At 35.2% G+C, this 20,762-nt stretch overlaps 2 protein-coding genes across 2 annotated transcripts; both read right to left on the bottom strand.

Annotated features, from left to right (window-relative positions):
• Positions 1-8,765: 8,765 nt before the first annotated feature.
• LOC113718915 ((+)-borneol dehydrogenase 1-like) lies at positions 8,766-10,124 on the bottom strand. Its single transcript, XM_027243844.2, has 2 exons — positions 10,043-10,124; positions 8,766-9,648 (listed from the first exon to the last, which is right to left on the bottom strand). Exons 1-2 carry the CDS (start codon positions 10,078-10,080, stop codon positions 8,847-8,849), a joined length of 840 nt encoding a protein of 279 aa, XP_027099645.1. The 5' UTR covers positions 10,081-10,124; the 3' UTR covers positions 8,766-8,846.
• A 7,709-nt stretch (positions 10,125-17,833) lies between these two features.
• LOC140021268 (uncharacterized) lies at positions 17,834-19,588 on the bottom strand. Its single transcript, XM_072072031.1, has 3 exons — positions 19,094-19,588; positions 18,144-18,628; positions 17,834-18,029 (listed from the first exon to the last, which is right to left on the bottom strand). Exons 1-3 carry the CDS (start codon positions 19,586-19,588, stop codon positions 17,834-17,836), a joined length of 1,176 nt encoding a protein of 391 aa, XP_071928132.1.
• Positions 19,589-20,762: the final 1,174 nt, after the last annotated feature.

A 20,762-nucleotide genomic window follows, 5' to 3' on the forward strand; every position in this document is an offset into this window, starting at 1 on the left:
GAATGTCATAAAAGGACGCTTTTGTAGTAGTGAACGGCACCAAAAACTTGACGAGTGCAGGGTATACATATATAATTAGTTCATCATAATTAAGTTTTACATTTATAAAATCCTAAATATCCCACACGCGATTTTTCTGTGAGTATACAAGTCGTTTATTGAGCATAGGGGTATTAGGTGTTGATCCCACAGGAAAATGGGTCAAAAAGCTTGTATGAAAATAACACAAGTTGCAGAGCAAGTTGCAGCCGAAATTGAGGAATACGCGACTTCAAGCCACGTATTCAAGAAGTCACGTTTTTACTTATGTGAATTTGGCACCACTGTAATTGCTATTTTCTTGATAATGGAGGCCGAACTAGCTCTTGTGTAGAATATGAAAGTTGAAGCTCTTTGAGTTAGCTTTCCAATCCTCAACAATCATCCCATTTGGAGCTCTATGGACCGAGAAATCACACAAAATACCCTCGACTAGTCAGAGCTCTATTTCAGTTTTCGACAACAGAGTTGCACTTCAGTATTTTGAATTTTTTACTATGAAAATGACTAAACTGGACTTTGATGTCTGCATGCCAAATGTAGATCTGTCTCTTAGCTTCAAAATGTGAAGAATCACCTCAATCTGATCATTGTAGCTCAAGCTATTGCCGAAATACCACAATGTGTCAAAGCTATAAAACTTTTCTTTTGTTCTTGATTGCATTTCCTCTCTTGCACTTCATGTCTTCTTTTAAACTACTTGAAATCATCAATATTCATCCAAATATGTTCTCAATTCACTCCCTTTGATGATTGAATTATTCAACCTACAAAAACATGAAGTTTTCACCATTAAAATCCATAAAAATGTAATTTTTAAACTTAAACCACAAATGCATATTTTCACTAAAATTCTAGTTAATTAGCTATAAAAATAGATAAAACACACCAAAACTAGTTAATAAAACACGCTAAAAAACATGTAAAATATACACTTATCAATAGCTGCAGCCAAAATTCTTGCTAGAATTGAGTTGTAAAAAGTTGTAAAAATTCAGAGATAGTAGCTATGCAAGTTGCTTACACGTTTATAGAATACGCACCCTGATGGTCATGTATTGTGGGTGTGTATTGCCACCCCAGCAAGTTTGCACTTTTTTTATCAGTCTTCAACTTTGTTCTTTTTTTGCATCAAATTCAACTAATATTTTCCTGATAATGGAGGCTGAACTAGCTCTTGTATAAAATATGAAAGTTGCAACCCTTTGAATTAGCTTTACAAGCCATCAAGAATCATCTAATTTGGAGCTCTGTAGACTACAAAAAGATCAAAATACCTTTATCTAGTCAAAACCTTGTTTCAACTTTTGACAACAGTTGGTAGGAATTAGCTGTAATTAGTCTAAGAATACAGTTATGTAATTAGTCTAAGATAGCTGCTGTAATTAGTCTAAGAATACAGCTATGTAATTAGTCTAAGATAGCTGCTGTAATTAGTCTAAGAATACAGCTGTATATAGTCAGTAATTACAGACTATATACAGCTGTACATGGCTGACCATTTAACCTAGTTACTTGTATAAATAGATCAATGAAATATATGAAATATAGACTTTTTAGCATAATTAATAACTTGGTATCAGAGCATTGGGGTTTTTTCCTTGCTCTCCTCTTCTCTGAAAATTCCAGCCATTCTTTCAATAGCCCACACTGCTGAAATTTCTTCTCTAAAACACTAATCACATCACAATATGTCAACCAAACCTGATGTTGAATCTCCTAACAGCAAGAATCTCTCCACTCTAACCATACAAGATGCTTCTTCTTCCATCCACATTAAATTGGATGGCACTAATTATCGAGTTTGGTCCAAGATTTTGGAGATGCATATTGCTGGAAGAAAAAAAATGGGCTATATTAATGGAAAAAAAACTGCACCAGCAGTAGATGATTCAAGTTATGATGAATGGGAAGCTGAAGATTCTCTTGTCAAATCTTGGCTCATTAATTCAATGAGTGATAATCTGATATCTCACTTTGTACAATGCGGCACATCAAAGGAAGTTTGGGATGCTGTAAAAAGAAGTTACCTTGATGTATCAGATTCCTCTGAAGTTTATGAGCTAATGAAGAAGACTTTTCATTTACAACAAGATGGTCGGCCTCTAGCAGAATATTACAACGAATTAAACTCAACCTTTATGGAGCTCGATTATCGACGGCCCAATGACATGACATGTGCTGCTGATATGGAAAAATATAGAAATCGTATTGCCGAAGATCGAGTTTATATTTTTCTTGCTGGGCTTGATAATAAGTTAGATCAAGTTCGCAGCCGTGTTCTAGGTACTTCTCCTTTACCAAGATTAGAAGAAGTCTACTCCATGGTTCGTCGAGAACTACAAAGACAAGTTGCCATGGGAGCAGAATCACACTTTGAGGCTTCAGCTCTAACTGTTCAAAAGAGCACTCCTATTACCATTAATGGAAATTCTATAGCCTCTCAGTCTCGATTTTGCACCTACTGCAATAAGAATACACATACAATTGATGTTTGTTGGAAGAAGCATGGCTATCCAGAATGGTATAAACTTAAGCAAGTTGAGAGGAAAAATAAAAAATTTGCTCATAATACTGTTGCTCAAAATGTTGCTGCCATAGACACTACTCCATCTTCTGCTTCCAATGTGTCTCGGGCATCTTCTCAAGAAGGTATTTTTGGTTTGTCCGTTATTTCTGCTCATCCTAGCACTTGGATTATTGATTCAGGGGCTACTGATCATATGACTAGTAACTCTTCTATCATTGACTCTCTTACATCTCCACCTGTGAAGTCTGTACAGGTTGCTAATGGAAATTTTACACCAATCATAGCCGCTGGAAATGTGTCTCTTTCACCAAAATTTTCTATGTCCTCTGTTTTACTTGCACCTAAACTCTCAAATAATCTCCTCTCCATTAGTAAAATAACAAAGCATCTTAACTGTTCTGTCATTTTTCACTCTACTCATTGTGTTTTCCAGGACAATCTTACGAAGATGACGATTGGCATTGGTAAGGAGAGGGATGGTTTATATCACTGGGAAGACAATCAAGGCATAACAATATCTGCTCGAGGTCTTCAAACAAAAAGTGGGACATTAGAAATAGAAAGAATAATCCTGTGGCATCGTCGACTAGGACATCCATCTTTTTCTTATTTAGAGCATATGTTTCCTAAGTTATTTTCCAATATTTCAACTTCTAGCTTAAGATGTGAACAATGTGTTTATGCAAAAAACCATCGTGTTCCTTTCAAAGTTAGTTTTAATAAAAGTGTCACTCCTTTTTCATGTGTTTATACTGATGTGTGGGGTCCTTTCTCAACTACTTCTACTTCAGGACATAAATATTTTGTATCTTTTATTGATGACTGTACTAGAGTCAGTTGGGTATATTTGATGAAATCTAAGAGTGATGTTTGTCATATTATTCCTCAGTTTTATAACATGATTCTTACTCAATTCAACACTAAAATTAAGGTTTTTCATTCTGATAATGGTCGTGAATTTGTGAATCGATCTCTTGCTGATTTTATGATACAACATGTCATTCTTCATCAAACCACTTGTGTTTACACACCCCAGCAGAATGGCACAGCAGAACGGAAAAATCGTCACTTTCTTGAAGTCGCACGAGCCTTATGTTTTACTATGCATGTTCCAAAACATTTTTGGGCTGAAGCTATTATGGCTGCTGTTTTCCTCATTAATCGAATGCCTGCTAAGGTTATTGATTTCCAAACCCCTTTGAGAATGTTATCTAAATTTCATTCTATTCCTTCTGCTCTTAATATTTGTCCAAAGGTTTTTGGTTGTGTATGCTATGTTCATGTTCATTCTCATCATAGAGATAAACTTGATCCTCGTGCTATCAAATGTGTTTTCCTTGGCTATTCTAATTCACAAAAGGGATATAAATGTTTTCATCCTCCTACAAGAACCTACTATGTGTCTATGGATGTTCAATTTTGTGAAAATGAGTCTTATTTTTCTGGGCATATGTCTGCGGTTCCTCTTCAGGGGGAGATTAAAAGTAGAGAAGAGGAAGAACAATGGCTAGGAGAAAAAAGGATTTGGATCTCAGGTATAGAGAATGCAAAGGAAAACGGGGAATCCTTAGTTTTAGATGATGGTCAGGAAAATAAAATTGAAACTAATAGTGAGAGACCCGCTCACCTCTTTGAGAAAGGATATTCTAGGAGAACAAAAGATACCACTGTTATGCCTCCTGATTCTTGTACCTCCCTTAATGATAGTACCTCCCTTGTTGATACTACCATGCTATCGAATGAATCTTCCAAGATTGACACTAAGGTATGTACTTCTTCTGAAAGTCTCGACTCATATCCTAATATTGATCAGAATAGAAGATATCCTCTTCGTGAACGAAAAGAACCTGATAGACTTGGTTTTTCAAAAGCTTCCAATGTTTCTTATCCAATTTCTGATTTTATATCCTATCACCGGTTGTCTAAGGCTAACTTGACATTTGCTCTTCAGTTGTCTTCTGTATATGTTCCTAGTCATTTTCAGGAAGCCCTTGATGATCCTAAGTGGAAAAATGCAATGGTAGAAGAAATGATGGCTCTCCAAAAGAATTCTACTTGGGAAATGGTTGAGTTACCAATGGGAAAGAAGACCGTAGGGTGTAAATGGGTATTCAATGTCAAACACAAGTCTGATGGGGCAGTTGAAAGATACAAAGCTAGACTGGTTGCAAAAGGCTACACTCAAACCTATGGTATTGACTATCAAGAGACATTTGCACCGGTTGCCAAAATGAACACTGTTCGAGTCATATTGTCACTTGCAGTTAATTTAGACTGGCCTCTACGACAATTTGATGTGAAGAATGCCTTTCTTCATGGTGAGTTGACTGAGGAAGTTTTCATGGATCCTCCTCAAGGGTTTACACTAGAAGAAGGAAAGGTATGCAGACTGAAAAAGGCATTGTATGGATTAAAACAATCACCAAGGGCATGGTTTGGAAGATTGAGTCATGCCATGGAGGAGTATGGATTCAAGCAAGCTTCAGCAGATCACACGCTGTTCTATAAACGTAACTACAATGATATTACCGTACTTCTTGTCTATGTTGATGATATGATTGTAACAGGTAATAACAAAGAAGAAATAGAGAATCTTCGAAGCTACTTGGCCAAAGAATTTGAGATTAAAGATTTGGGGACTCTTAAATATTTTCTTGGCATTGAAGTATCACGGTCTAAGCAAGGACTCTTCCTTTCCCAAAGGAAGTATACATTGGAACTCCTAGCTGAAACTGGTATGTCTGCGTGTGAGCCGATAGATACTCCGATTGAAGTGAATCATGGCCTAGCCTTCTTTTCTGATCAGATTCCAACAAACAAGGAAAGATATCAAAGGATCGTGGGTAGACTAATCTATTTAACTCATACCAGGCCAGATTTAGCATATGCAGTCAGTGTTATTAGCCAGTTTATGCACAATCCAAGTGATCAACACATGAATGCTGTTAATCGAATCTTGGCTTACTTGAAATCAGCTCCAGGAAAAGGTGTCTTATTCTCCAAACATGAACATTTTGATGTTGTTGGATATACAGACTCTGATTTTGCTGGTAGCAAGTTAGATAGAAAATCAACTTCTGGATATTTGGCTTTTGTTGGAGGCAACTTGGTGTCTTGGAAAAGTAAAAAACAGAACGTGGTTTCATTATCTAGTGCAGAGGCTGAATATCGAGCTATGCATCATGCTATCACAGAACTCTCTTGGCTGAAAATTCTCTTAAAGGAGATTGGGTTTGGTCCAAAAGGTCCTATGGTATTATTTTGTGATAATATGGCAGCCATTAAGATTGCAAATAATCCTGTTCAACATGATCGGACAAAGCATGTTGAAATTGATAGGAACTACATCAAAGATAATCTTGATTCCGGGACAATTGAAATTCCCTATACTAGAAGTTCAGATCAGTTGCCTGATATTATGACTCATGCTGTTACTAGTAACTTATTCAATGCATCTCTATCCAAGTTGGGCATTTGTGATATCTATGCCCCAACTTGAAGGGGAGAGTTGGTAGGAATTAGCTGTAATTAGTCTAAGAATACAGTTATGTAATTAGTCTAAGATAGCTGCTGTAATTAGTCTAAGAATACAGCTATGTAATTAGTCTAAGATAGCTGCTGTAATTAGTCTAAGAATACAGCTGTATATAGTCAGTAATTACAGACTATATACAGCTGTACATGGCTGACCATTTAACCTAGTTACTTGTATAAATAGATCAATGAAATATATGAAATATAGACTTTTTAGCATAATTAATAACTACAACAAATCTATCTAACAGTATTTCAACTTTTTAACTAGGAAAACTCATGAAATGGATTTTGATGTCTTCACAAAAAATGTAGAGCTATACTTTATCTTCAAAATGGCTCATGAATCATCTCAATCTGATACTTTTAGTTCAAGATAAAGCCAAACTATCAAAAGGTATTAAAGTTGTTAAACATTTCTTTTTTCTTCTTTTATACTTGATTGCATTTCATCTTTTGACCATTCTGCATTTCATATTTTCTTTAAATCGTTTCAAATTATCAACAATCATTCAAATATCTTCTAAATTCACTCCATTTGATAAGTGAATCATTGAAACCTACCAAAACATGAAGTTTTCAGCACTTTAATCCATAGAAATGCAATGTTTCACACTTAAATCACAAAATGTAAACTTCACTAAAAACCTAGTTAATTAGTTATAAAAATGAATAAGAACACCAAAACTAAATAATAAAACACACTTGAAACACACGAAATGCACACTTAACAACAATTTCTCTAACAAATCTAAAGTTGCCACTATATAGAATCAATGAGTGGTAACAAAGGCTGTCACAGATGTTTTTCATGTGTTGATGCTATACACTTTTATTAACGAGCCTTTGGTCACGACTGATTGGCGACCTCACAGTTGTCGATGAATCACATTAGTGACAACTTTTTAATTTTTTGTTACAACATTTATTGTCACTATTGATTATTTCTCTTGTTGTGTTAGGTGGATTTTCTTACAACATTTTTTGAAAATAAATGAGCTAGCTCTTAGAACTTCACCACAAAAATAGGGAAGTCTAATGCTAGTAATAGCCAATTCATCACAAGAGTGAGTTTTGGTTACCACAGGAAATGAATCCCTAATAAGACAAAAGCTAAAAGCAAGAGTTTAATCCATTCACTTGTGTTCTTGGTCATTAGTGGAACCTATAGTGTGTACATTATCACGGTTGGATGCATGACACATATGCAAAATTTGAATTTCAAATTCAAATTCGAATCATGTGTCACGCATTAAATGGTGAAAGTGTATGCATTGTCAGTGTATAAAAAATTAATCCATATTAGTATTTGGTAATATTTTTTCTCAAATTGTTCATCTACAAATCGTTTCTTATATTTCCTATTTAAGTTGAATTATTTGCTTTTTATGCTTTACTTGTTATTTATTTAAATAATAGAGTAAGTGAAGGATTTTGTAGTTGATTTAAACTCCTCGGGATCGATCCTTTATACACCCTACACTATAAGAGCGACCTGTATACTTGCAGGAAATGAGTGAATTTATGAATTAAACTTGAGTGTAGTGCTAGAAATCCGTTAGTATATTTTGAAAAAAAAAAAAACCACTATTACGCATTGGATGTCCAAATACATGAGGATCCAAATTTGAATTTATTTTTTCAGATCTATAAGGGTTTGGGTCTGAATCTGGGTTTAACTAAATTTAATGGGTCTGAATTTAGATCAAAGAGATTTAGCTCAAACCCTATCCACTGACATGACTATTGATAACCAATGAATCTTATGTGGCAATTATCAAATACCATATTGAGGGAAAACAGAGTCAGTGTACATGTAATGGAAAGGAGCCTAATCCGTCTTAGTGGTATTTTCTCTTTCGGAGTGGTCACTCGAATGCTAAAAAGTGGAATGAGGCAGAATAGAGAAGCACAACGCGGAAGTATTTGTTTTTCTAACAGTAACAACAAATCTGAAAGGTGTGATCTTAGGGGCTGATAATATACCTGAGCCTGCTCCATACCTAGTCAGTGATTATGCCAAACACTTTGGGTGAAATCTCCTTAACGATGGGGGCAATAGCACTACCAATGTTTCTCTCATGGAAGGCAAAAGAAAACTTGTGACGTGATCAGATTTTTTTTTTTTCAAATAAAAATTCAAGTATTTCCTGATCTTCCGTACTTTCTTGAAATGAGTTAAATCAATTTAAGATTATTGGAATTATTCAAGGGTTGGTCTTGAACATAGTCAAACACTCGAGATTTGAAGCCTTACTGCATTCATTCATTTAACAAGTTATGGTCCACAGATAAATTATATGCAACTCGATCGGATGTCTAAAATGCAAGAAAAGGTTAGGAGTGCATTTGGATCATTGTTTACAATACTTTTGGCGTTACATTACCCGTTGCACCATGTATTAAAGTGATATATGTCTTGTCAACTATTATCCACAAATAGTTTGGGACTGTTGGAGGACATATATTCATTTATAATACTTGTTACCCTAACCCAATCAAAGTATTTAAAAACTAAACTTGCTCAACATAAAGCTGAAGTAATTTATTAGGTGGAAGATTTTGAAAATCCACAAGGAAAGAGGTGTCCTAGTTTTAAGTCTTCTTCTAATAAAAGCTTGTAAATTGGCACATGTGGGAATGAGCTGCATGACTTGAAGCAAGATGTAAATCTCTGAACCGAAACAAAAAAAAAGAAGCAATAGCATGTGTCCACGACAACTAGTTTAACAACCAGCTTGCTTCATTTCTGATGTAGTTTGGCCTGAGCCGCAGCAGTCATCATGGAAGGATTAACAACGCTGAAACCTCCGTCAACTACAAGATTCAGTCCACTTACATAACCAGCTTCATCGCTTGCCAAGTACAGTGCAGCTTGAGCAACATCATCTGCTGTCAAAGTCTTCCCTTTAAGATTAGCCACTGCATTTACAAACATCTGCATTTGCCCAATATACTCTTCAGAATAATTCCCTCCTGCTATGCCAGTCATTACGGCATAAGGGGAGACACAGTTGACTCGTATACCATGTTGACCAAGCTCAGCTGACAAATTCTTAGCTAGACCTGCAATTGCATGCTTAGTGACTGCATAGGCATGAGGTCCAAGACCAGCTATGTTGACCGAGGCGCTGGCTGTGAACAATACGCATCCCCTGCGCCGGGGTATCATGACTCTTGCAGCATGCTTGGCTCCTAAAAATGAGCCCACCAAATTTACACCAATAACCCGGTCCAACTCTGACTTTGACGTTTCCAGAATAGCAATTTTGGACCCTTCAGTGATTCCAGCATTGTTGTACATGATGTCAAGTTGGCCGTATTTGGCTATGGTGGTATCGATAAGATCAATAATTTGGTCCTCTTGTGATACATCACAGTGAATGTAGCATGCATTTTTGCCAAGCTCATTGGCAATTGCTTGGCCTAGATTGTCTTGGATATCGGCTACTACAACTTTAGCACCATTGCTATGAAAGAGCCGAGCCGCAGCTGCTCCTATACCGCTGGCACCTCCGGTGATAATTGCCACCTTACCATCTAGCCTGAAAGAAGTGCCAAAATGGAATTTAGATGCAGAGGTAATATGAAATTATGAACAGCTTCAGGTGATTTTTTTTAGCTTCATAACCAAAACTAGCCAACATAGATGAGAAAATACTGAAACATAAACAGATAAAATTGACACAACAATTATCTATCTTTACGCTTTTTAAAATGAAATCATTTTCTTGCCTAGTTCATTTGATGTCCTCCGTATTACAATGAAAAGTTCTTGTCAAACCTATTTAATTTCAAAAAAGATTTTAGAAATCCTTTTATACCCGCAAGAGTCATTGTTGTAGAAATTAGTTTCATTTTGTCATTCTCAAACCTTTATTTATCAATGTAAATGTTCTTTAACATTTCTATACAGTCAAATTAAGCTAAAATACTAACCTTTTACTGGAGGAAGCAACTCTAGGGTTAGAGCTCATCTTATTGATCCTAAACCAATGTACAGAATACAGGTACCCAGCCGCAACTATGAAAAACAATTTTTGAGCAATTTTTCGTGCCTCTGTAGCTTTTTCTATCAGGGAAAAGGGTTTTATAGAGAAAAACAGTGTAACAATGCTTTGGTTAATTAATTGATTACCTTTTTAGCTTGGACCATATTTACCAAATCCAAGGATAATATAGGTTAGAGTTTGGCAATCAAATTAATAAGAGACGGAAGACTTTTGGTTTTCGTCATTACTAGACTTAAAGGCACTTCGAAGTAGAGCAATACATTAAATAATTGCGGCTGGAAAACTAGGAATAAGAGGCAGAGCGACCTTGAACTCTACCATGAACTTGTGCAATAGGACATGCTACAATTCTGAAAATTAAAACTGTAAGTTTAAACATATCCTTTAAAATTAAAACTATTCAGAACATAGTTTATAACTGCTAATATTTGTTATACAAAAGAATTAAAATTAAATTGATTAGATCTTGTCATTTGATTAATGATTATAATCTTTCAATGATACTAACTCATCTTGAACTGTTAAATAGTCATGCCCCGACCTTGAAAGTTTCAAAATTCAGGGCTGAATTCTAAATCCAATTACCTAAATAGAAAAAACTTTATAAGAGGTGAAAGTGTAAGTGAAAGGTTTCAAATTCAAAACCTCCCACTCACCTAAAAAAAAAAAAAAAAAAGACTTTATAATTACTCCTTGAGCAAATTTATGTCCTAAGACCCCCCACTTATAAAAAAAAAATAGAAAAGGCTTTATAATTACTCCTTGAGCAAATTTACTTTCTAATAACCAAATTACTAAAGGAGTTTAAAGTACATCAGGATGATCCTGATTTAGAGTTTTTTAGGCACCCAGTAACTAATTATCACCTAAACTTCCTTAAGTATTCCATTGTAATAACAATCTGCCTACACTCACACAATCTTCACATTTGCTATTCCTTCTTCTTCTTTTTTGTTTAAAGTAATTTACACAATTTTTGCCATTTAATTTTTTTCATTTTCTTTATTTGTTCAAAAGAAAATACTCCTTTATTGGACTTATCCTTTACTATTGTTTTTAAATGTAATTTAGGCAACTTTTTCCTTTTTCTTTAAGCAAAAAAACACCATTCTTATGATTGTATAAATGTGATGCTATCCCAACTACCAATGATTAAGGAAAAATGGAAAAGGATAGTTGGTGCATTTACACAATTCACATTTAAAATATGAACTTTTTCAAACGAGTAATTATATCAGTGAATTAATCACAAATAACCAAGAAATCTTGACTACAAAGCCCAAATGCATAGATGAAATTCAGAGTATGTAAATTGAGATTAAAAATATACAAAATTATCAACCCAAAATTATACAAGTCATTGCCTTAGTAAGTGTGTCAGAGAGAGTGGTAGATCAACAAATTGTTTGTTGTTCTTTGTCTAGGTTTTTTCTTTCCTTCATTCACTCTTTCTTTTTTTGGGTAAGGAAAAGCTAGGAAATTGTGCTGTTCTGATTGCCGGAAAAAAAATTAGGCGCTTTAAGAAGTGCTCCCTATCTCATTAGTTCTTTTTTTTTTCACTTTTGTGCAGTTGATGGTGTTGTAGTGTAAGAATGGAACACTTAAAGGAAGTTTAGATGGCAATGAGTAATTGGGTGTCGGAAAAGTTCCAAACTAAGATGATCCTGTATACTTTAAACTTTTGCAAGAGATATCTAAATTACAAAAAAAAAAAAAAAAAAAAAACTAAACGATAGCTCCAAATGATTTTTCTTTTTTACTTAACATAGGTAAAATTTCAAAATAAATCACTTAAGCAAGTCCACAACCTAATGGCGCAGATTCATCCAATTCTCAAAGATTTAAAACTTAAAAGGGTAAAATATCGAAAAGTCCCTTGAGATTAAGAGAACTTACAGAAAAACTCCCTATAGTTTCTAAACATATATTCCGGTACCTCGTGGTTTGAACTAATTTAAAAAGTGACAAAAATTGTCTGAATTGACAAGTTTGAAATACATGTGCTTCTTTTGCGAGTGTTTGTATTGGAAACAAATAAATTTTCAATTGATCTCTATTATACCTTAGAGTTATAATACAGAAAAGCCCCTTATGATTAAACAAATCTATAGAAAAGTCCATTATGGTTTCAAATCATACAATCCAATATCTCATGGTTTGAACTAATGTGAAAAATTAACAAAAATCATCTAAATTAACAAGTTTGAGGTTGCTTGACGTGGAAAATAATTTTTTAAATCAAATTTTTAGCTGATATACCTATTAAAACCTTTAGAACTCATAAAATTTTCAAAAAAAAAATCCAAAATCTCCCAAATGCAACCCACCTTATTTCTATACATAAAATAAATACATAAAAATTTTTAAATAAAATTCACCTTATTTCTATACACAAGATAAATAAATAAGAACTTCCAAATACAACTTATCTTATTCCTATGCACAAAATAAACAAATAAAAGTAACATGTAATTGTAGACACCAAAATTTTATCATTTTATTTTCTTCATTTTGTTCCTATTTTTGTTCGTTTTAGTTAAATTTTATTTATTTTGTTTCATTTTCTATTTCTTGATAAAAAATCACTCTTTTTAGATAAATTGGGAAAAGAAAAGAAAAAAATCAATTAGAAAAAATCAATCAATCAAAAATCAAAAATCACTTTCGTTTGCTTTTAGAAAATCAGGTAGAAAAGAAAATTAGAAAGCAAGAAAAGAAAAGTAAAGAAAAATCATCAAAATCAGTTTTTTGTTAAAAAAAAAAAAAGATCTGCAACCCACGCGTGCGTGTATGCCAAGTGCGCACAACTCTTCTTCTTCGTCTTGTACCCGTAAACAGTACAAGATGCAGCTAGCATCTTTGGGAGCAAATTCTGGTTCGATTTTTCCTTTCTTTTTTTTCCAAGTTTTGCTGGTACAAGATGCCACCTCACCTTGTGAAATTTATCCGGAATGTCCTGGAACAAGAGCCATCAAATGGCTATAAAAAGGCAGCAAAATGAGGGTTCATTTTCACCCTTCAAAGCAGGGTTTTGATGGCTCCATTTGATACAAATAGGGGGCTAAGGGAGGAGAATGAGGAAGGTATTGAAAAGGGGTGGCGGCAGAAAGAAAGAAAGAAACAGAGAAAACGAGAGAGAAAAGAGGGAAGAAAAAGAAAAATTTTGCTGAAAAATCTCTGACCAGGCTGGCTGACTAGCCTCTTTCCTAATCAATTTTCGACTTGTTTTTGAACCTTTTTGAGTGATTTGTTTTTTTCTGCACTATCACCAGATGTGACAGAACAAATTTTGTTTTGAAAACATTATGAAAAAACATCCCCAGTCCTTTCGAATTGTAGTACAAACTCTTGACCTTGTCACTGCTGAAATTTCTGCAACAAAGGTCCTGGCTTCCAGATTTCAGCTTTGAATCACACTCTCCTCAGATTTCCTACGTTTATTTGGGTATCTTCAAACATCAAAGGTAACTCTTAATCTTTCCCTTGCTTGCTGCAATCCACATGCAAAAAGAATTAAACTCATTAAACAGGAACCTTGTCAGATTATTGCTTCATGAGTTTTTGCACTAGCCTTATGCGTATTGTTGGGTCTGATGCATCTTATTAAAAGATGACAAAGCTGTCAAGTTAACGTAAAGGCCATCAGTGATTTTTTTATCTCTGCAAGTTTTGCAGCTCATGATCTGAGTCATGTTTTCGGGGCTTTGTTTGGAATCTACAAATGAAAGTTGTCTGTTTCTCTTTCTGCTTGCGAACCCGAGAAGGAAAGGAAGAGGGGGGGTCTTGAACCATTAATTTCACGTTGTTACATTGTTTTCTTGTAGGGTTGAAGTTCCTATGTTAGTTGATGAATCCATGGGCTTCGTTTAAGTTCGCGGCTGATTTTCTTGTGCTTGAATAAGAGTAGCTAGTGAAACCCAGGAAGTTGTAGGAAGGCTCTTCGAAGAAGCTGCATGCAAGTTTGTGGGTCCTATCTTAGATTTGTGGTTGCTTTGTGAAATCTGATTGCTTTGTGGGTCCCACCTCAGATTGTCCGTTTGGCCCGTTCTTTGATGACTCTCCGAGTGTTTAATCTAACTGTGTGCGTGTGTTCTTGATCATTTGTGAGAAAAAAAAAAGAAGCTGCATGCAAGTTTTTAAAATTTACATTTTTGACCCCCAACTTTTGTTTAATTTCACCATGGCCCAAAACTTGGAAAAATCTAGCTTATTTCGCTCTTTTAAGTTTTAATAATCTTTTTCATGTTTTAAGTAGGTTTTTGGGGTGAACTATTTCTGGGTTTTAAGGCATAATTAGGGTTTAATAATTTTTAATTGATTTGTTGCCTTGATGGGTTTTAGTAAAATTGGATTAAGATTGATTTGTTTGGGTTTTAAAAGAGGGTTGTGCTTTTGTTTTGATGGGGTTTTTGTGTGGACTTGGAGGTCAAAGCCTGGCCTTTTGATGGACTTTGCTTAGCAAAAATGATGGGTCAGCCCACCCTTATTCTTGAGGCTTTTCTTCGGGCTTGATGGTTTTTGGCCCAAAGAAAAAAAAAATGGCCCAAGTGGCCTGTTAGGTTAGGAAGACCAGAGATGAATTTGCAGATTAGTCCCTACAATTTTGAGTATTTTGTATTTCGGCCCTAAAATGTTTAATTTCTTTCAATTAGGTCCCTCATTTAATTGTAAATAGGTTCCTGAACTTTATTTTTCTTTCAATTTGACCCTAAATATTTTAATAATTACAAATTGACCCCAAATCTTTCTTAATTTTTGCAATTAGGTCCCAAACAGTTTTGATTTCTTAAATATAAGTTACTTTTCTTCTTTAATTGTTAATTATGCTTCATTTAAGTGCTTTAATTGGTAGATTTCATGATTATTTCTATTTCTTTATAATTAAATTGGCGTCTTGATCATTTTGTTCATTTTGGAGCATAAGTAGGGCAAATTTCACCCTATCTAATCACCACTTCAAGAGAGGTAACCTCTTTTATTATTTTAAACTCCTTTATACGCTCCAATGTGTTTTTATGTGTAATTGTATGTTTTCAGTGCTTTTTCTTTAATTAGTCATTCTTGTTCATGTTATGTTTCATTTGTTTTATTTAATTTTGATGATTATTTGAGAGGCATTAAAATGCCAAGTTGTAATAGATAGGTGCTCAAGACATGCATTTAGCTAGCCTATGTAATACATAGGTTTTAATTTTTGCTAAAAATGTATCTAGTTAGATAAATGTAATAGTTAGGGCCCCGAATGTAATAGTTAGGCTCTTATTTGTATTTATTTGCTTGGGTGCTTGCATGCTTATGCACTTATGTGTTTACTCGCTTTCATTAGGGTTTTGCATCTAGAAATTATACTTATGTGTTATGTGATCTATGTGTTTTATGTGTTTACTTGTTTTAATTATGCTTTATATGATTTATTTAGTTATAATAAATGCATGATGTCACCACACTAGTCCAACGCTAGTTGTGGCTTTTCCTTTCGATTTCTCACTAGTCCAACGCTAGTGATGACTTGTAGAAGTGGGTTAGTCCAATGTTAGACCCTTTAGGCCGTTTTTGCGCTAGATTCACATTCTTTGCGTGATATTCATCACATTTCATGCACGTTTTTCATTTTTAGGATCTTTGCACATCTTGCATGATATTTCCTCTATATATTATCCCCTCTTACCCCTATGTGTGCAAAACATGACATTTAGACTTGCATTCCATTTAGAAAATTAGAAATAGGCTAGCTCATTTGCTTGACTACATTAGAAGAGTCATCCTTCAAATATGGGAAATGGACGAGTATGGCTTCTTAGTCTTAACACGCTCGTATCTCCTCTATAAAAAGGAAAATTGAAGTCACGAATCTTAGTCCCTCGTACCCGTTATGCTGCATTCCTTTCCTTTAGGTCACGTATATTTATTATAATTCTAATTTTCTTCGAGTTTCATCTTTGCATATTTGTGACCTCTTTTAAGGATCATTTTGGGCATCATAATTAATATGATTCGCACCAATTAAACTTTGAAGAGATATTCGACCCTCTCGATATCCATTAGGTGTTTGGATTGTAAATTATTTGAGATACTTTTACTGTAGCACTTTTTGTGATGTGATGTATGTGAGATAAAAAGGTAATTGGGAAGATAAAAAGGTGTGTTGGAAATTGTAATGATGATGTAAGCAAATAAATTTTGGCAAATAATCTCCTATCCAAACACAGCAGGATGTAGAAACATCCGAATATGATAAGTTTTATAGGTTAGATTAAGAAAATTTTCGACTAAATCATGCAACTAGCCTTAGTTAGGTTGAAATGGTGCCTTAGATCAAATCTTTGTCTTCTCTTTTTTCAACCGTGACTCTCGAACTCTTTTCTCTTGTTTTTCGAAGATCTGGAGTCGTCTAAAAAGGGTTTCATTTATTTTTTATTATTAAAAATACATTTTTAGGTGACTTGGTATACCTTAACTCAATACCAAGTGGCGACTCCTATTTTTCCTAAAACACTTTTTAGACTATTATTTTGGACCAAAACCGTCACGCTTTGTAAGTTCCATTTTAGGCCCTTTTTCTTTATTTATTTTCTAAAAATCAAAAACTCATTTTCACTCAAAATTAACTAAAAATTCATTCTTATACCTAGTAATCATAGGTGGCTTTTCTGTGAGTTGGCTTGACAATAGGGGGTTTTCTATAAATTTGCTTAATAGGATCATTGTTAGAAGGTCTTTTATTGCTTATATATATATATATATATATATATATATATATATATATATATATATATATATATATATATTTGAGTAATTGTGTCATTTCGTCCGCCTCTGTTAGTTTTGACGATTTCCATTGCTGTTCAAATTAGTTCAAACCATAAAAGGCCAAAATATATGATTTGAAATTATAAGGAGCTTTACCTTATGTTAGCTTAACTACAGATAGCTTTTTGTACTTTACCCAACTTAAAATTATAATACTAACAATGGGGTGAGCTCGATGGCTGAATTATTAACTAAATGCCTAATCGTGTGCGTCAGGTAACGAAACAAAACAATATATTTTATTTATAGTAGAACATGTTATTCTTAATAACTACAAATGGTTATACCATTTCATACCCAAAACTTCAGCAATTAGACCATATTTAAATATGTAAAGTAAAACATAGCAAACACCAATTAATCAACCACACAAGGCAACTTCGTTGATGGGTTAAGCTTATTGTCACTTGGGGCGATAGTATGGATTTAGGCCTATCAATCGGACCATCTAAGTTGGATTTTAACAAGTCCAAATTCAACTACATAGTGAGTAATATTTTCAAATTTTGAATTATGAGTTTCAAGTTGATAAATATGAAACTCAAACTTTACTTCCAAAATATTCGAGTTGTGAGCCTAATTCAGATTTAATCCAAACTTTTTTTTTTTTGAAACGATAAATGCTTGTATTTCTTGTCAAAAGATGTACAAGTGCGAGCAAAGGCTCGATATAGCTTTACAAGCGGTAAATATACCACTAAGGAAACAAAAGTTCCTCATCAAAGATGATGCCTAATGCATAGGTGCTAAGCTTGGAGCTTAGTTGATTCTTATCATTTTGAACTAGACAAAAGGAGCACATATGAAACAAAAGTCTTAATTGAACAATATCATCCACAACAGTTGCTAATCTGATATCCCTTACTTGTTTGGTTCGAATATGGTTGAGGAGTTTCTGATTCTGCACCTAGAATTGTACTGCTCTGTGTTGCATATTGGTAGCTTTACACATTGCCAGTTTGAGTGCTATTGCTTCATCCAGCAGTACCGATCCAGAACTGGTCTCTCGTAATGCCCATCCCCTCTTTGATCCTTGATCTGCTTCTGTTAGACAGATTCCAATGCCTAGCCAAAGCTGGTTCTTGTCCCTTGTGATCCCAATGCTGAAAATCAGTGAACTAAATTCTGAACATAACTATTGATGGTGTAGTTGTAGAGCTTCTGTTTCGTTTGTGCTCATCCTAGTTTCCACTTTATCTATTTCCCCAAATTCTAACCATTCCTTCATTGCCTTCTGTATAGTCCTCCATGGTCGGTACTTCTTGCCATTGAATTCCACCTCATTCCTCTCTTTCCATATTTGCCAGAGAATATGGACAGTTAAAGAGATATGTTGCCAATCATGTGGTCTGTGTTTAGCTTCCGTAATTGATATCCACCATCTTCTGAAACAGCCATGTTGCTCCATCATTCCTTCCCATTGGATTGGGGCTAATTTCCAAGTCAGTTTTGCTTGCACGTAGTTCAGAAATGTGTGTTCAATTGTCTCCCTTTCCTCTCCGCATCCGTTGCAAATAGGGTCCCCCACTTTGATTCTACCATGGATAATGTCTCTCACTGGAAGAGCATTGTTGAGACACTTCCATAGAAATATTTTCTGTTTATGCTTGACCTTTAATCTCCACAATTCCTTCCATACCTTGCTGGTGTGATTGTCCCAACTTGTAGAGCTCTCGTTCTGGATTCTTTCCTGCTTATTAGCCTTGTGAAGCATCAGAACTTTATACCCTGAATGGACAGAGTAATTTCCATCTATCCCGTGTATCCAAAAATGAAAATCTTCCGTACCAGCTAAGCTTATTGGAATCCTCAGGATTCTGTCCACATCTTTGGTATTGAAGGTTTGGAAAATCAAATTTCGATTCTAGCTCCTTTGGCATATTAGCTCGTCTACTCTCTACAGTCCACCATCCATAGATCTCGTGGTAGTTACTCTTCCATTTGACGTGTCCGGAATCTAGCTATCTTACCAGATATGTGTACTCCTTCCATTGCCAATCTGTCTTCTGGTTCCTTGTTCCACCAACTATCTAGCTCCCATCAGGCTCCTCCATATCTAGGATGCATTGTTGGGGACTTTGCACTTGAATATGGAGGACCTGGAGTAGTACTTGGCTTTCATAACTTGACTGACTAGCAGGTTGGATTGTGTTATTAACCTCCATACCTGTTTGCCCAGTAGTGCTGTATTAAAGGCCTCCAAATCTTTGAAGCCTAACCCTCCCATGTTCTTGTTCGGAATGAGCTTTCTCCAAGAGCACCAGTGTATTTTATTCTTGCCATTGGTCTCTCCCCACCAATAGTTTGACATTAGTGAACTGATTTCCTTACACAATCTGGATGGAATCTTGAAGTAGGACATAGTATACGTGGGCATAGCTAGGGCCACAGATTTCAGCATTATTTCCTTGCCTGCCGAGCTTAAGGACCTATTTTTCCACTTGAGCATTCTCTGTTGTATGGTTGTCTTAACAAAACCAAAAATCTGTTGTTTTGTTCTTGAAACTACCATTGGTAACCCGAGGTACTTGCCCTGACTGACTGTTTGCATGTTCCCCATGATATGGGTTATCTCATTCATCAAACCTGGCCTCACATTCTTACTAAAAAGTATAGACGACTGATCCCCAGACCCCAAGGCATACACATGCAACACCCTCATTAACTCTTTTGCCTGATCCTTATTTGTTTTGCAAAAAATTAGGGAATCATCTGCGAAGAACAGGTGGATTATACTAGGTCCATGTCTGCTTATCTTCATCCCGGACAGCATCCTATTTTCCTTAGCCTTCCTGAGTAGGTTGGATAAACCCTCTAAACAAAGTAGAAATAGATAAGGGGAGAGAGGGTCATCTTGTCTAATTCCTCTTTTGGGTATAACGTACCCTTTAACCTCTGTAAGGCCCAAAGACAACCTAAGAGGGGGGGTGAATTAGGTTGATTAAAATCTTAATCAAATTTATGCAATTTTTGCTTAATAAAAAATTTACCTTCTTTTCTAGTAATGATCAATCAAGTAGATTAGAAGAAGAGAGCAATATTGATTCGAAAAACAAGTATAGATAAGCAATGAGAATTTTATTAAACAAAAAGGAATAAGATAGAATATCAAACCGATTGTCTACCAAGCTTTCCTCAAACTTGAAGACCAATCACTAGGTTGAGCAACTTCTCTTTGATGAAATATGATCAACTAGATGTACAATGGAGGGAGCACTTCCTCCTTGCCCTAAGCCTCACTTAGTCAAGCTAAGAAGTTTTACAATCACTCAGATAACCCTCAACAAAGCTACACTAATGAAACTTTCAACCACAAGAGAAATGCTCACAAGAAATTCACACCACTTGGAGAACAAATCTAGCTTTGGAGACTATTTTCTAGCTAAAATATCTCTTGAGATCTTGTAAACAAAGTGTGCAAAAGTTCCCATCTGAATCAGAATCGTTTGTATTTAAAGGGAACCAAAAATGGGCTTCATTAATACTTCCAACGGATAGAAGGCAGATGAAGAGTCAGCTAGCCGTTGGGGCTGTCGGACGTCTGACGGCTTAGTCATCGTCCGATCCTATCGTCCGAAAATCAGTCAAGTTGTTGTTCGGACGTCCGATGGGCTTTTATCGTCCGAGCTTCTGTGTCCGAACGTTGTCCAGAGAGTTATCAAATTTTCGTGGAATTTTTAGGACGTCCAATGAGATTGATGTACATCCGAAGCATGCGTCCGATCCTTCAGGACGTCCGATGATTCCTTACGAGCGTCCGACAGAGTCTTGGCAGAGAGTCATCAACACTTTGTGGAATTTTTAGGACGTCCGACACGATCACTGTGCGTCCGAAG

The sequence above is a fragment of the Coffea arabica genome, chromosome 11e (genome assembly GCF_036785885.1).
Source record: "Coffea arabica cultivar ET-39 chromosome 11e, Coffea Arabica ET-39 HiFi, whole genome shotgun sequence".
NCBI lineage: Eukaryota > Viridiplantae > Streptophyta > Magnoliopsida > Gentianales > Rubiaceae > Coffea > Coffea arabica.

Bases quoted from the DNA above. Each gene is read 5' to 3' on its own strand.
- LOC140021268 (XM_072072031.1), bottom strand. From the start codon at position 19,588: ATGAGGGTGTTGCATGTGTATGCCTTGGGGTCTGGGGATCAGTCGTCT. The intron at 18,629-19,093 runs GTATGGAGGTTA...ATGCTTCACAAG, and splicing joins CAGCACTACTGGGCAAACAG to GCTAATAAGCAGGAAAGAAT. The intron at 18,030-18,143 runs GTTAGAATTTGG...ACTGATTTTCAG, and splicing joins CAGAAGGCAATGAAGGAATG to CATTGGGATCACAAGGGACA.
- LOC113718915 (XM_027243844.2), bottom strand. From the start codon at position 10,080: ATGAGCTCTAACCCTAGAGTTGCTTCCTCCAGTAAAAG. The intron at 9,649-10,042 runs GTTAGTATTTTA...CACTTCTTTCAG, and splicing joins GTTGCTTCCTCCAGTAAAAG to GCTAGATGGTAAGGTGGCAA.